This window comes from Equus quagga, chromosome 15, assembly GCF_021613505.1.
Source record: "Equus quagga isolate Etosha38 chromosome 15, UCLA_HA_Equagga_1.0, whole genome shotgun sequence".
In the NCBI taxonomy this organism is placed as follows: domain Eukaryota; kingdom Metazoa; phylum Chordata; class Mammalia; order Perissodactyla; family Equidae; genus Equus; species Equus quagga.
The window spans coordinates 81,191,134-81,204,513 of record NC_060281.1 but is presented as its reverse complement, the minus strand read 5'-3'; the positions used below and the strand labels follow the sequence as shown (position 1 = coordinate 81,204,513).

The window sequence follows — 13,380 nt, the reverse complement described above, 5'->3', positions numbered from 1 at the left end:
TCCCTCCTTCCTTCCCTCCTTCCTTCCTTCCTTCCCTCCTTCCCTTCCTTTCCTCCCTCCTTTCTCTCTCCCTCTCTCCCTTCCTATGTCTTTCCTTCTCTCTCTTTTTGATTATAGTCATCCTAGTGGGTGTGAAGTGGTACTTTGGAGTTTTGATTTCATTTCCATGATGACTAAGGAAGCATCTTTTCACGAGCTGTTGGCTATTTGTCGTCTTTGGAGAAATGTCTGTTCAAGCACTTTGCTCATTTTTAAATGAGTTGTTGAGTTGTAAGAGTTCTGTATATATTCTGGATACTAAACCCATGTCAGATATATGATTTGCAGATATTTTCTCCCATTCTGTAGGCTATCTTTTCACTTTCTTGATAATGCCCCTTGGTGCACAAAGAACTTTTAATTTTGGTAAAGTCCAATCTGTTTTTTCTTTTGTTGCTTGCGCTTTTGGTATCATATCTAAGAATCTTGCCAACATCCAGGTTATGAAGATTTACCCCCGTGTTTTCTTCTAAGAGTTTTATGGTTTTAGCTCTTCTCTTTAGGTCATTGATCCATTTTGAGTTAATTTTTGTATATGGTATGAGTTGGGGGTCCAACTTCATTCTTTGGCATGTGGAAATCGGTTGTCCCAGAACATACGTTAAAGAGACTGCTTTCCCCCACTGAACGGTCTTGATACCTTTGACAAAAATCAATCGGCCATAGATGTATGGGGTTATTTTTGGACTCTCAATTCTATCCCATTGGTCTGTATGTCTATCTTTATGCCACTACCACTCTGTTTTGACTATAGTTTTGTGGTAAGTTTTGAAATTGGGATGTATGAGTCCTCCAAGTTTGTTCTTTTTAAATACCGTTCTGGCTATTTTGGACCCCTTGCAGTTTGATATGAATTGATACATCGCTTTGGGTAGTATGGCCATTTGAACAATAGAGTCATGTGTCACTTAACAATGGGGAGACGTTCTGAGAAATGCATCATTAGGCGATTTTGTCATTGTGCAAACATCCTAGAAGCACTCACACAAACCTGGATGATACAGCCCACTACACAACTAGGCCATATAATACTAATCTTACGGGACCACTGTCGTGCATGCTGTCTGTTGTTGACTGAAACGTCAAGTGGTGGGCGACTGTAATAAGTCTTCTAGTCCATGAGCATGGGATGTCCTTCCATTTATTCAGGTCATCTTTAATTTCTTTCGGCAATGTTTTGTAGTTTTCAGTGTATAGGTCTTTCACCTCCTTGGTTAAATTTATTCCTGGGTATTTTATTCTTAGGGATGCTATTGTAAATGGAATTACTTTCTTAATTTCCTTTTCAGATTGTTTATGGCTGATGTATAGAAACCCAATTGCTTTTTGCATGTTGATCTTGTATCTTAAAATTTGCTTAATTGGTTTATTATCTCTAGTAGTTTTTTTGTGTGTATTGATTCTTTGGGATTTTCTCTATATAGGATCATGTCATCCGAGAAGAGAGATGATTTTATGTCTTCCTTTCCAATTTGGATGCCGTTTATTTCTTTTTCTTGTCTAATTGCTCTGTCTAGGACGTTCAGGACAATGTTGAATAGCAGTGGTGAAAGTGGGCACCCTTGTCTTACTCTGATCTTAGGGGGAAAGCATTCAGCCTTTCACTACTGAGTATAGATTAGCTGTGGGTTTTTCATAAATGTGCGTTATTATGTAGAAGTTTCTACCTATTCCTGGTTTTCTGGACTTTTTATCACGAAAGGCTGTTGAGTTTTGTCAGGTGCTTTTTCTGTGTCAATTGAGGTGACTGTATGGTTTCTTACTTTGTTCTGTTGGTGTGGTTTGTTACCTTGATTGATGTTGAACCACCTTTGACTGACTTTTCTTTCAAAAGAAACTTGATGACCTTAAAAGAGAAACCTTCTGACCCTGTGTATTACTTAGAAAATACCCTTGACCACATTTCAGCAAATTCTGTTGCTCAAAATGTGCAAAGAAGTACTTGGGTCATGTAATTCTGGGAAATCTTGAGAACCTTTCCATTTCTTTTAAGAACATTGTGTTGCAATCAAAAAAGAAAAAGCCTTTTAGATACTAAATTGACATGCTTGAGCTTTATGATTCTGCTTTTTTAATGCTTCCAGCATATAACTGTGGCAAAATTGGTTCCAAAATTTCAGTGCGTTCAAGTCGCATTTTTGTTTGTTTGCTTTTTAACAACATTTCCTTCAAATAAGAATGATGTACTCATTAAAAGGACAGAGTTAGCGTGGTGAGACATGGGTTCGAAATCAGAATATCTGAATTCCTTTATTTGACAGACTGAATTTTTGTCCATCATGAAGCTCTCTCTATACCAGGCACTGTTCTAGACCCTTGGTCTTGTTGAGCCTTTGTTCTAGTTGTGAGCATACCCCACGTCACGTGTGTTAGCGCCGTGGAGAAAAGAAGCCAAGGTGCCCTTCCTCCTTCCAGGACCATGATGATGATTATGCTAAGAATACAATGATGATGATGATGATAGTGATGAAGATGATGTTGACAGAAGCAACAATCCCATTATATCTACAAATTGGAACATAGTGAAGAGTCTTTTTTTTAAGATATCAGCTTTATTGAGATATAGTTCATATACCTTACAGTTCACTCATGTAAAGTATATAATTCAGTAGTTTTTAGTATATTCACAGAGTTTTGCAACCATCACCACCATCAATTTTAGGACATTTTCGTCACTCCAAACAGAAACCTTGTACCCTTTAGCCCTCACCCCCATCCCACTTACCCTAGGCAACCACCAATCTTTCTAGCTCTGTGAATTTGCCTCTTCTGAGTATATCATATATATGGAAGCATACAGTATGTGATCTTTTGTGACTGGCTTGTTTCACTTAACATAATGTTTTCAATATCCATCTATGTTGTAGTATATGTCAGTGTTTCATTCCTTTTATGGCTGAATAATATTCCATTCTATGGATAGACCATATTTTGTTTATCCATTCATTTGTTGATGGACATTTGTTTGGGTTCCTATTTTTGGGATATTATGATCTGTAACAGAGTCCTTTAACATACGTGATCTCTTTCAGTTCTCTCTCACATGCATGTTTATGATTTACGGGGAGCGTGTGTTAGTATACCTAAATTAGAGATAAGAAACTGAGATTGAGAGGGGTTAAGGAACGTGCCCCAGACCACAGAGCATGTTATGGGCAGAGCCAGGAAGAGAACCCTTTCTCCATGCTCTGTCCTGTGCTCCTCCCCTCCAGCTCTCTCAGCTGAATTCATGGAAACCCAAATGCCTCTCGTCCTACTAGCTCCTTTGAGAGAGACATAACTCAATTATGTAGACCCTAAAATGTCTCTCCTTTTCTCCTTACAGATTTTCTGAATGACCCTGCTTCTTTTTCTATCTTGTCTGATTTTATCCTGCCTGACCTTTTCCTGGTTGAAAATCTGGGGGAAAATTATGGACTCCAAGCCGGTCACCAAGAGTAAATCGGAAGTAAGCTTCAGCCCAAGCCAGGAGCCCTTTCCCACCTCAGATGGCTCAGGGGAGCCACCCCGGGAAAACGGCGACAGCAGCTCTCTGCCAAGGACTTCTAAGCAGGCTGAGCCAGCCTCCCACAAAGGTCCAGAAGATGCCTGTCAGCAAAGAATATCCCAGCCACCCTCAGACCAGAATCCCCCAAGAAACCCCCTTTCCTCTAATGACACCTCCCCAGCCAATGCGACAGGGACAGAAGGACTGGAGGTCCCAGATACCAATGACCTGTCCTCACCAGCCAGGCCCCAGGGCCAGCAAGCCACAAGCCCCTCCAAAGAAGACGAGAAGCAGGCACACATCAAGAGGCAGCTAATGACCAACTTCATCCTGGGCTCCTTTGATGACAACTCCTCTGATGAGGACCCTGGCGCTGGCTTGTTCCGAGAGTCTTCCCGGAAGGGCAGCCGGGCCAGCCTGGGGGCCCTGTCCCTGGAGGCTGCTCTGACTGCGGGCGAGTCTGACACCCTCCTCCCTATTATAAGGTAATGTGTCCTCGGTCCTCATCCTGGGAGGTGCAGAGTTCGGGTGAGCTCTGCATGCTTCCCACTCTGTCAAGCCATTTGTGGATGCCAACACTTCGAGGGTAGCTATGTGAAAAGAAGATAGAAGCTTTCCGTCCTTTCAGAATCATTTACTGAGCACCTGTTGCGTGTACAGGGCCTCATGCCAGGAAACTGGCTTTCCAGAAGATCTCAGCCTAGTTAGGGAAGATGACCTTGTGTGTAACTAGTTATAATTCAAGGCTGGCAAGAACCACAAGGGTTGATGGGAGCCTGGAGGGAGGGACAGTTTCCCTGCTTCCTGAAGAGACATTCATTCATTCATTCATTCAACAGGTAGCTAACAACTCAAAAACACATCTTCTCCCAGTGGTGCCTTAAAAGCAGGAACTCAGACACTATAACCACAGCCATCAATTTGATGGCTGGAAACAAATGCCTGAAGGTCCGTTACACGTGGGACCATCCCAGGGGTGCAGTTGGTGGCTTTCTTTCTTTGTTATCAAGCTTTGCCACTTCCGCTCCCAAATTACAAACTGAATACAGTAGTTCCAGGTAGAAAACCTGGGAAAAAATAGGAGGGCGGAGAGTAGAAAAGAGCCACCAGCCACAGCTTGGCCAGCTGGAGAGAACCCTTGCTCTGTTCGGGAGCTCCTTCCTTCCTTCCTTTCGTCTGTTTTTCTTCCCAGGGGTGCAGGCTTACCAGCTGTTCTTTGAAGCACCTCTTGTACTCACTTTACCAAAATGGGAAAAACTTGTCTGAGGAAATGGGTTCTTTCATAGGCACGGTGTTCCCGGTGAGCTTAATTTTAACCCTGGTTACTGGAAGGAGGAAATAGAGACACAGGAAGATGCAAGCGTTCCCTCTACTGACGGTCTTCCAGGGGAGACTGTTTTGAGTTTCTGGAAGGACTAAAGGAAGAGAAGTCTTCGGGGTCTAGTACAAAGAGCACAGTCTTTGGAGTCAGAACCCAGAGTTGGGTTCAGCGCTGGCTCTGTCACCCACACCCTGTGACCTCGGGCGTGGCACTCCCCCTCTCCCGGCTTCAGTCCCTCATCTGCAAAACGTTGAAGGGATTAAATGTGATAACATTTGTAAAGTATGCACAGAGTTTGGTGCACAGCAGGTGCTTAATAAACACTAGATTCCTCCCCAGCTCTTTTCCTGGGCCTGTCCTTGGCCCACCGGCACCCACTTCACCCAGCACTTGAATTTACCCAGAGCCATCCCACCCGCCTTCTGCCTGCAGTTTATGTAAATTACCCATTTATTCCGTCTAACAACGGTACAGGGCCACTGGTGGATCCCCATTTTACAAATGAGAAAAACTGAGGCTCAGAGAGGTGAAGTACCTTTCCCAAGATCACACAGCTAGGAAGTGGCAGCGCCAAGTTTCAAGGTCAGGTCTGTCGGACTGCAGAACCCAGGTTCCGCTGTGCCACGGTGGGCGCTCTCCCATGATCTCCTATATTCTCTCCCCTGCAAACCCCTTTCTTTCCCTCGATGTGGCACTTACAGCAGGGGTTAGGGAAAAGCAGTCCGTTGAACCAATTCACCCAAATTGGTGGACATCAGAGATGATGTTAGAAGTGGTTGCCCAATGGGAGGTCGCTAAGTGGTATCAAAGTAGGAGGGAGGGCGAGATGCGTGTATCACAATAGCTCCAGCAGGAAACAAGACAGATGGTCCTACCAGGGAGATGGAAGTGTGCAAATAAACAGGTAAACCGAGAGGATGGTGTTCAAGAGCGTCCAGTGCCAGGAAGGAAACAGGGTACAGGAGACGGAATACCTGAGGGGATCTATTTTAGAAAGACGTGGTCAGGGCAGTAAAGAGCCCTTGGAAGAGGCAACTTTCAGGCTAGACCAGAAGAGGCCAGCAGAACCTTCTGCCATAATGGAATATTATGGAAAAGAATGTTCTAGAACTGTGCAGTCCAATACAGTAACCACTGGTCACCTGTAACCATTGAAATTGAAATGTGGCTAGTGTGACTGAAGAAGTGAATTTTTAATTTAAATTTAAAAAGCCTCGTGTGGCTGGTGGCTGTTGTATTGGACAGTGGGGGTCCAGCCCTGAAAGAGAAAGAAGCAGCTGTGTGAATTTCTGCTGGTGCTGATTAAGAATTTATCAAATAGTAACATTGTTACTATTGCTATTCTCTCCTGAGTCTTCCATTCCCAGAAAGTTGTGAGGATTAAATGAACTAACATTTCTAAAGTACTTAGCAGGAGAATAAAGCACTCAGTAAATGCTAGGTTAAAATATGGAGTAGGGGCAAGTCTCCAGCTTTCCACTCTGTCTTCCACCGCTACTTGGAGGGGTATTTGCTGGTTTGTGCTTAAACCACAGCTTTTCTGAGCTGGTGAATTTGTAAAGGCAAAAGATACTTAACTAAGGCCCTATCTTTGCATGGCTATGAGCCAAAATATTAAGTGAATTTTTTGCTCTTGTCTCTTCAGTGCCTAGAAACTAGCATTGTAAGTAAATCATTTATTCTCGCTTTGTCCCAGTGAAGGACTGGGAGGATGGTCGGGGGATCTTGGTTTTTATAAACCGGAGGCACCAAATGTTGAGATGAAGGCACATTGCAGAGTGGTGGGAGATGCAAAGGGCCACGATGGGGGCGCAGGGAGGACTGATGTGCTGTGTGACCTTGGGTAGGTCCCTTACCCTCTCTGAGCCTCTAGTTCCTCATCTGTAGCATATGGGCACTGGATCAGCCCCTGAGGTGTGACCCCTGGTCACAAAGCTCACTAGGCACACAGTTCCTTTTGTCCCCAATGGATGTGCTTTTCAGAGTTGGGAATCTACAATTTTAGCACCTAGGGTCAGCTGGGGCACTTCTCCTGACACCTCCCAAGATGCTGGCGTTTCCATGAGGAACATTTCCAGCCTCAACCAAGTCCCCGAATCAGAGGCCTCCAATGGAGGAGACCCTCCGGTGTTCGTTGTTTCCAGTGAACTAGAATGAGAGACCTACTTGGAAGCATCTTCAGGGCGTGATGGCTCAGACACTCGTCCTAGTGCCATGGCCTCTGGTGGTTGGCTAGATGAAGAATTATGTCAAACCTGTGCATTCCAGCCTGTTGGGAACAGCCATGCCATATCCGAACGAAGCCGAGCGTTCTGTTGTCCTGTTGTAGTTTGGTATCTTGGCATCTTTGGGAATCTCAGTAGCCTGGCGTTTGGTGGTCCTCTGTTGACCCTTTTGCTCACACCTACTGGCAGGGGCTTGGGCCAAGTCTCTGAAGGGATGTTCAGGGGGACCACCCCTTCCCCTCCAAAAAAAACGCCTGCAGAGTGTTGCTTTGTGGAGGGCCGCTCCTGGGCTGCTTCTCCTCTACAGGCGGTAATGCCTTTTCCTGGGGACCCACAGGTCAAAAGCTCCTTTGGGATGTGGGTCCTAAGAGCGGGTGGGCAGGCTGGTGTGCTGCCCGCAACCAGCCAGAGCATCAGGAAATGGAGCCTGACCTCCTAGAAGGCAGAGGTGGTCACGGAGTCCTTGTTAGAATCCAAGAAGGTCCTTTTATTATTAGTTTATTCCTCATAAGTTGTTTAATCATCTGCACCCTCGGGCAAATCTCCTAACCTTTGGAGGCCCGGTTTCTGCAAAATGGGAGCAGGGAGTCGGTGTTTGGGCTAGTCCTTCCGGCCCTGATCTAATACCTTCCCCATTTCAAAGATGGGAAACTCACACCTGGGGTGTGTATTCCAGGGCTCTGGGCTCACGTGGAAACCAGAGCAAAGAAGTGAGCCATGTCTGTGGATCTTCCCTGCCCCTGGCATTGTCCTCCTGGAGCCACTTGGCCTCTGTGGTGCCCCGAAGGTCACCTTGTGGCTCACGCGGGCCTCTTCCTGCCAGGCCACCAAGTGGGAGACTGACTAGGCATGGATGGAAAATGCATATGTTGGGGCCGGCCCCATGACTGAATGGTTAAGATTGTGCACTCCGCTTCGGCGGGCCAGGGTTTCACCGGTTCGAATCTTGGGCACGGACGTGCCACCGCTCATCAAGCCATGCTCAGGTGGCGTCCCACATAGCACAACCAGAGGCAGTCACAACTAAAATATACAACTATGTACTGGGGGGCTTTGGGGGGAAGAAGAAGAAGGGAAAAAAAGAAGATGGGTAACAGATGTTAGCTCAGGTGCCCGATCTTTAAAAAAAAAAAAAAGAAAAAGAAAATGCACGTGTTTAATTTTGTGCTTTGGGAGGGAGCTTTTTTTGACACAGTCTTCAAAGGGGTCGTTTTCTTCTTGTTGTGCCCTCCCCATCCCAGAATACTCAGACTTGCATCCCGACTCTGGGCATTTGCAATAACTGTCCCATCTGACCTGAGCTCTCCCTTTCCCATCCTTCCCCAGACTTCCCTCCAGGGTCACGCAGGGCCCGTGGCGCTTGGTTTAGTGCTTTGCTGTCGCCCTCTTGAGATTCTTCGTGGCTTTTGGACAAGGGGCTCCACATTCTCCATTTGCACAGGGCCCCGTAAATTCTGTAGCCAGTCCTGCCTCCACCTCTGGCTCTTTGCCCATCCAAGCCACCCTCTCTGAGGGCCTTCCCTGTCCCCTCCCCACCTACGGAGTATTCCCCGCGTGCCCCCAGTTTCTTGATCCATCACTCTGACGTGTTGTTTTCACAACCTTTAATCACTCCTTGAGGTTGTCTTGCATCTCCTTCTTTCTTTACCTGGTCATTACCCGTCTCCCGCACTGGACTGCAGACTCCATGAAAACGGGGCCGTATTTATGGGGTCTCTGCTTTTCCCCACTGCCTCACCTAGTGTGGGTTCACGGTAGACTTTGAATAAATATTTGCCAAACGCCTGAATGAGACGAGCAACCCAAACTTGCTGAAGACAGAATTCTGCCTTCCCGGAGAGCACTTGATCATGAGTCTGGGAATAGAGGAGTGAATGGATGGAGGAACAGGCATTTTGTTGTTGCTCTTCAGCGGAAATTGCATTTTTGTTTTCATCAAGTTCTTTTTTGCATAAATCTTGTGACTTCATAGGCTAGTTCTGAGGTTAAACTGTAATTCTGACTTTTTCTTCTGCCTTTAATAGGCAGTCTCACCGGCCCTTCCATTTCCCCACCTGATGAGGGCTAAGATTTTAGATCCAATGATTTGTGCTGTCTGTTCAGGTCTCCCCCCCCCCCCCCCACTGCTGTCTCTTCCCTTTTGGGTTCGTCTCAGGCCAGGGGTTGGGGCTCGGCCTTTCCTTGGACTTAGAAGCAGTCCCCGAGGGTTGGAATTCCATGCGACCCTTGGAAACAGAGCTGCTGAGGACGTTATGTGATGGGGCAAACAGTTGCTCACCCATGATGACATGAAGGTGACAGGGTAAGCCCGTTTTGTTTAAGAAGCATCGTGAGGTTCCTACGCGGTGGGCCCGGGCTGAGATACCCCGTTCAAAGCAGCCCCTGACTAGCTTGTCACCCCAACAGCTGTACCCGCTGGGGTGCGTGTGTGGATTGAATGGATGGCCCAGGTTCAGGATCGCCTACCCACCGCCCTGAAATTTAAAGTCATGAAACTGACATTCCTAAGCTGGCGGCGAGCTCATTCAGCAGCGAACCCGCCTTGGATAGGTGAATTTATTCATAGTCTTGATTCATCCCATTTTGTGTGACTATTCATGCCGTCTGCTGCTGGAATATTAACGTGGTAATGTGTAGGAAGGAATTATAGGAAGATTTACCTTCCCGAAAAAAAAAATTCCCCAATTCCAGAGCACATTGGGCCCTGGGAGTTTCGGATAAGGGGTTGTGGACAGGTGCATGCAACATGCTTAGAACATGCCCAGGCACACAGTAAGCACGAAAAAGGCTTGTGCCGAATAAACGTGTGTGTGTCACTGGAGAGACAGTGAGGGTGCCCCCAGACAGTTAACAGTCTTTGTCTTTACGTGGTACGTTTCTGAGTAATTTAAATTTTCTTCTGTGTTTCCTAACTTTCTGCTGTAAATATCCTTGTTATAATATAAGTTTCAACAATGTTTAATAATAAAACCTTATAAAGTATTGAGGAGAAAAGTGAACCAGTCCTGTCGCTGCCTAGATAAGAAGCTGAGGCCCAGAGAAGTTCAGGAGTCTGCCCGAGGTCTCCCAGCAGGATAATCATGGGCCCGGGCCTGGACTCGATCTGAACCCAGACCCTCAGCAGACGCAGATCAGAAAGTGTTCTGCACACTCCCAGGGTTCATGCTGCCGCCTCACCTGGGCTCCAGCCAAGGCACCTCCGCCTTCCTCCTAACTTGTTCTTTCCGTTAGTGGGAAGTGTTAGGAGATGAGCAATTTATTGGGGCGACCATTCAGCTGTGTGACCTTGGGGACATCACCTACCCTCTCGAGGGTTGGACTGGATGCTCGGACGTCCTTTGTGGCTCTAACAGTCTTTGCTTTTGTTTCTTTGTATGTGGAAGGGTGGGTGGGCAGCTGGATGATGGGGAAGAGAGCAGTGGGAAAATTGGGAAAAGTTTGTTAATTTATAACCATTTTCCCCTTGGCAAATTACCACAGAAAGTCTGGGTTCTAGGCAAGTGTAAGAGCAATCTAAGAGATGAAATGGTCAAGCGGAGAAGCTAAGGTCTGTCCTGCCCATCCATTGGCTGGGGAGCATTTATTGCAGCCCTGCTGGGTGCCAGGCCTTGCAGTTGGCATTGTGGCCGCATAGACACCCGGCTCCGTCATGGGTGGAGAGAGTAGTGGGGTGGTCAGGAGCATTCTCATTGGAGGCCAACTGAGGGCTGGCATGCTGACTCCTCCACTTAGCTATCGTGTGACCTGGGGCCGAGCTGTTACCTTCCGTGCCTTAGCATCCTCTAAAATGAGGTCACAGTGGTACCTACCTCACAGGGCTGGGGTCAGGCTTAGTGGAGTTACTGTGAGCACAGCACTTACAGCAGTGCCCACGGTGCAGTCACTGTCATTAAATACAAAGCACAGCGTCACAGTAAGGGCCCAGGACCTGCAGTCAGACAGGTCTGGGTTCAAATCTCAGACCAGTCCCATGACCTCTTTGAGCTGCAATTTCTCTCTCTGTCGAAGCCAGATAATGCCAGTGTCTACCTTGGAAGCATGTTGAGACCACTCGGGAGGAAGGGCCAGAGTGGGTGGCCCCGAGGCGGCCTCGGTTGCCATCCATTGACTGGGCCTCTCTCAAAGGTCTTGCCTGTGGCCACAGCTGTTCCTGAGCCCTGCCTGGCATACACCTTTAAAGGAAAGCAACTTGTGTCCACAGAGGAGGAAGAGAAATTTAAGAGGCAGGAGAAGTGGCCCTGATTAAGGATAAACTACAAACCAGCACACAAGTGCTGGGTATTTCCCCTGCCACGTCCGGGTCTGCTCGCTTCCATGCTGGGAGTGTTGCATTTAAGAACTGCTTAGCAACACAGACCTCAGATTCCAGGAAGGCAGGTGAAGGTCTGTGGGGTCTGGACATGAAGGAGGGGGCCTGTCAGAGTGAAGACACATCAGAAAAGCACAGTGACATCTGGGACCTTACCTCCTTCTCCTTGTCCCAAATAGAGTCCTGGGTGGGCTTGCGGTGGGCGCCTCCCCAGCTCCTTCCTGTTCATCGTCTGCACCTGCACCTGTTTTCGTCAGCTCTCAGTAGGGAGCAGCTCATGAAACTTTAAATTGTCTACACATATTTTCATTTGTCCCTAAATGGAATGTCATGGATCTTTCTATAATGTTTTAATTTATTTATTCAGTTATTGATTTAGGAAGGGACCAGCAAAAACCCTATTTTCAAATCTCTTTAGCTCCTGAGATGTTTTCTGGGAGCTTGAGATAAAGGGGTCCCTGTCCGAGCGTTGTTCCATTTGCGGATGGATATTGAGGTTTGGGGAAGGCTGGCTGTTATATTAATATGGTACAGAGGGACTAAATATTTTTACTTTCCCCTCCTCCTTAAGCGTCAGTATCCCATTTTAGAAAAATCGTTCACTTCTGCTCTCTACTTAATGTAACATTTCCCCCATCATAGGTGGAAAGGGGTTATTTTTCTTTTATTGAAAGCACATTATATGTGGATGATTTTACAGATGAGGACGTGGAAAGAGAGAGAGAGAAGGGGTTTGTTCGAGGTCACACGGCAGGTAGGGACAGGCTGGAGGCCAACCTCTGCTCAGGTCTTTCCACCATGCTGCTGTTCACCGTATGTGCGTTTCCTTGCTGATTTTGTGTGCTGTGCTGTCAGTGACCTGGGTTTTCCCTTGGCAATACCAACAAGTTAAATTTAGCCCCTGATAAGTCTAAGCAGAAGGGCTCATAGCACGAAACTGCAGCTTTAGCCAAGTTTGAACCGTTTTATTGAAAATCCCAACTATGGATGTTTGTATGCCGGTGATGTTATGCATACGAGTGTAGCTTATTCTTTTCTTCTCATCTTCTATTCCCTAATAAAGGAGGCAGAGAAAAACCCAAGTCATCATCACTCTGGTGACATGCCAAGCCCAAACGTCTCAGCGAAATCCCTTCCTTGGGAGCCCTGGGTGAACGCAGGTGTGTCAGGATGTCCCCACGGCTGTGTTAGCAGAGAAGTGACACTGTCCACTCAGTGTCCAGTGAGTGCTGGGGTTTTGTCAAAAGAGAATAAAACCCTAGAGCAACGCAAGTAAACTGGCGAGCCTTCTCCCACTCATCATCCTAACTGACTTTGGGTAGGGCAGGAGTGGGTCGAAACACCTTCATTTCCTGATTTTAATTGTTTCTCCTATGTTGAGGTGGTTACATTTAAATGTGGGCGATGAATACTTTTTGGTTTTGATTTGAAACTTAGAAGAAAAAAATTGGCCTGAGGTGGCTTCTTTTTCAGAAAGAGTGTAGACAAGGTGATGAAGAACCTTCTAGAAACTCTGAAGAACTGAGAACTTTGTTCACCCGTTGCTTGTTGAATCATTATTTAATATGTGGTTAGAGCACAGCTAGCCAGCACCCTCGGGCAGGGCTGCTCTGAGGACTCCAGGGCCAGGTCCCTGCTCCCACTGTGGCCGCATCGTTGGCGCCCTCTGGAGGTGTGGCCCTGGCTGTGTCTTTTGAAGAGCGTTCATCTGCAAACATTTATATTACTTTTTGTTTGCTACGAACATGGGTTATATTTCTTATCATTGCAATGCTTTCTAGGCAGTGTTTGGGGTCCTTTTTACCTATTATAACTACTTGGAGAAGCATTCATTCTATTCATTCTAACCGGAACCTGTTTACCTGGGTTCAAGTCACCGGCTCTGTCACCTTGGGGAACATAGCATCTGTGGGTCACGTTTTTAAAATCTGTATCACCGGAATAAAGACAATAGGATTGCTCCGAGGATTAAATAAGACAAAGGCACAAAAGAGCACTC

General features: G+C 46.6%; 1 protein-coding gene across 3 annotated transcripts in view; it reads left to right on the top strand.

Moving 5' to 3' along the window:
* ACACB (acetyl-CoA carboxylase beta) overlaps positions 1 to 13,380 on the top strand; it is a 100,638-nt gene that overhangs the window by 3,706 nt on the left and 83,552 nt on the right. For all 3 annotated transcript variants that reach the window (XM_046638707.1, XM_046638706.1, XM_046638708.1), the window contains exon 2: positions 3,365 to 4,011. In XM_046638707.1, the coding sequence (XP_046494663.1) occupies positions 3,374 to 4,011 (638 nt within the window). In that variant the 5' untranslated portion in view covers positions 3,365 to 3,373. The remainder of the gene's footprint in view (positions 1 to 3,364; positions 4,012 to 13,380) is intronic.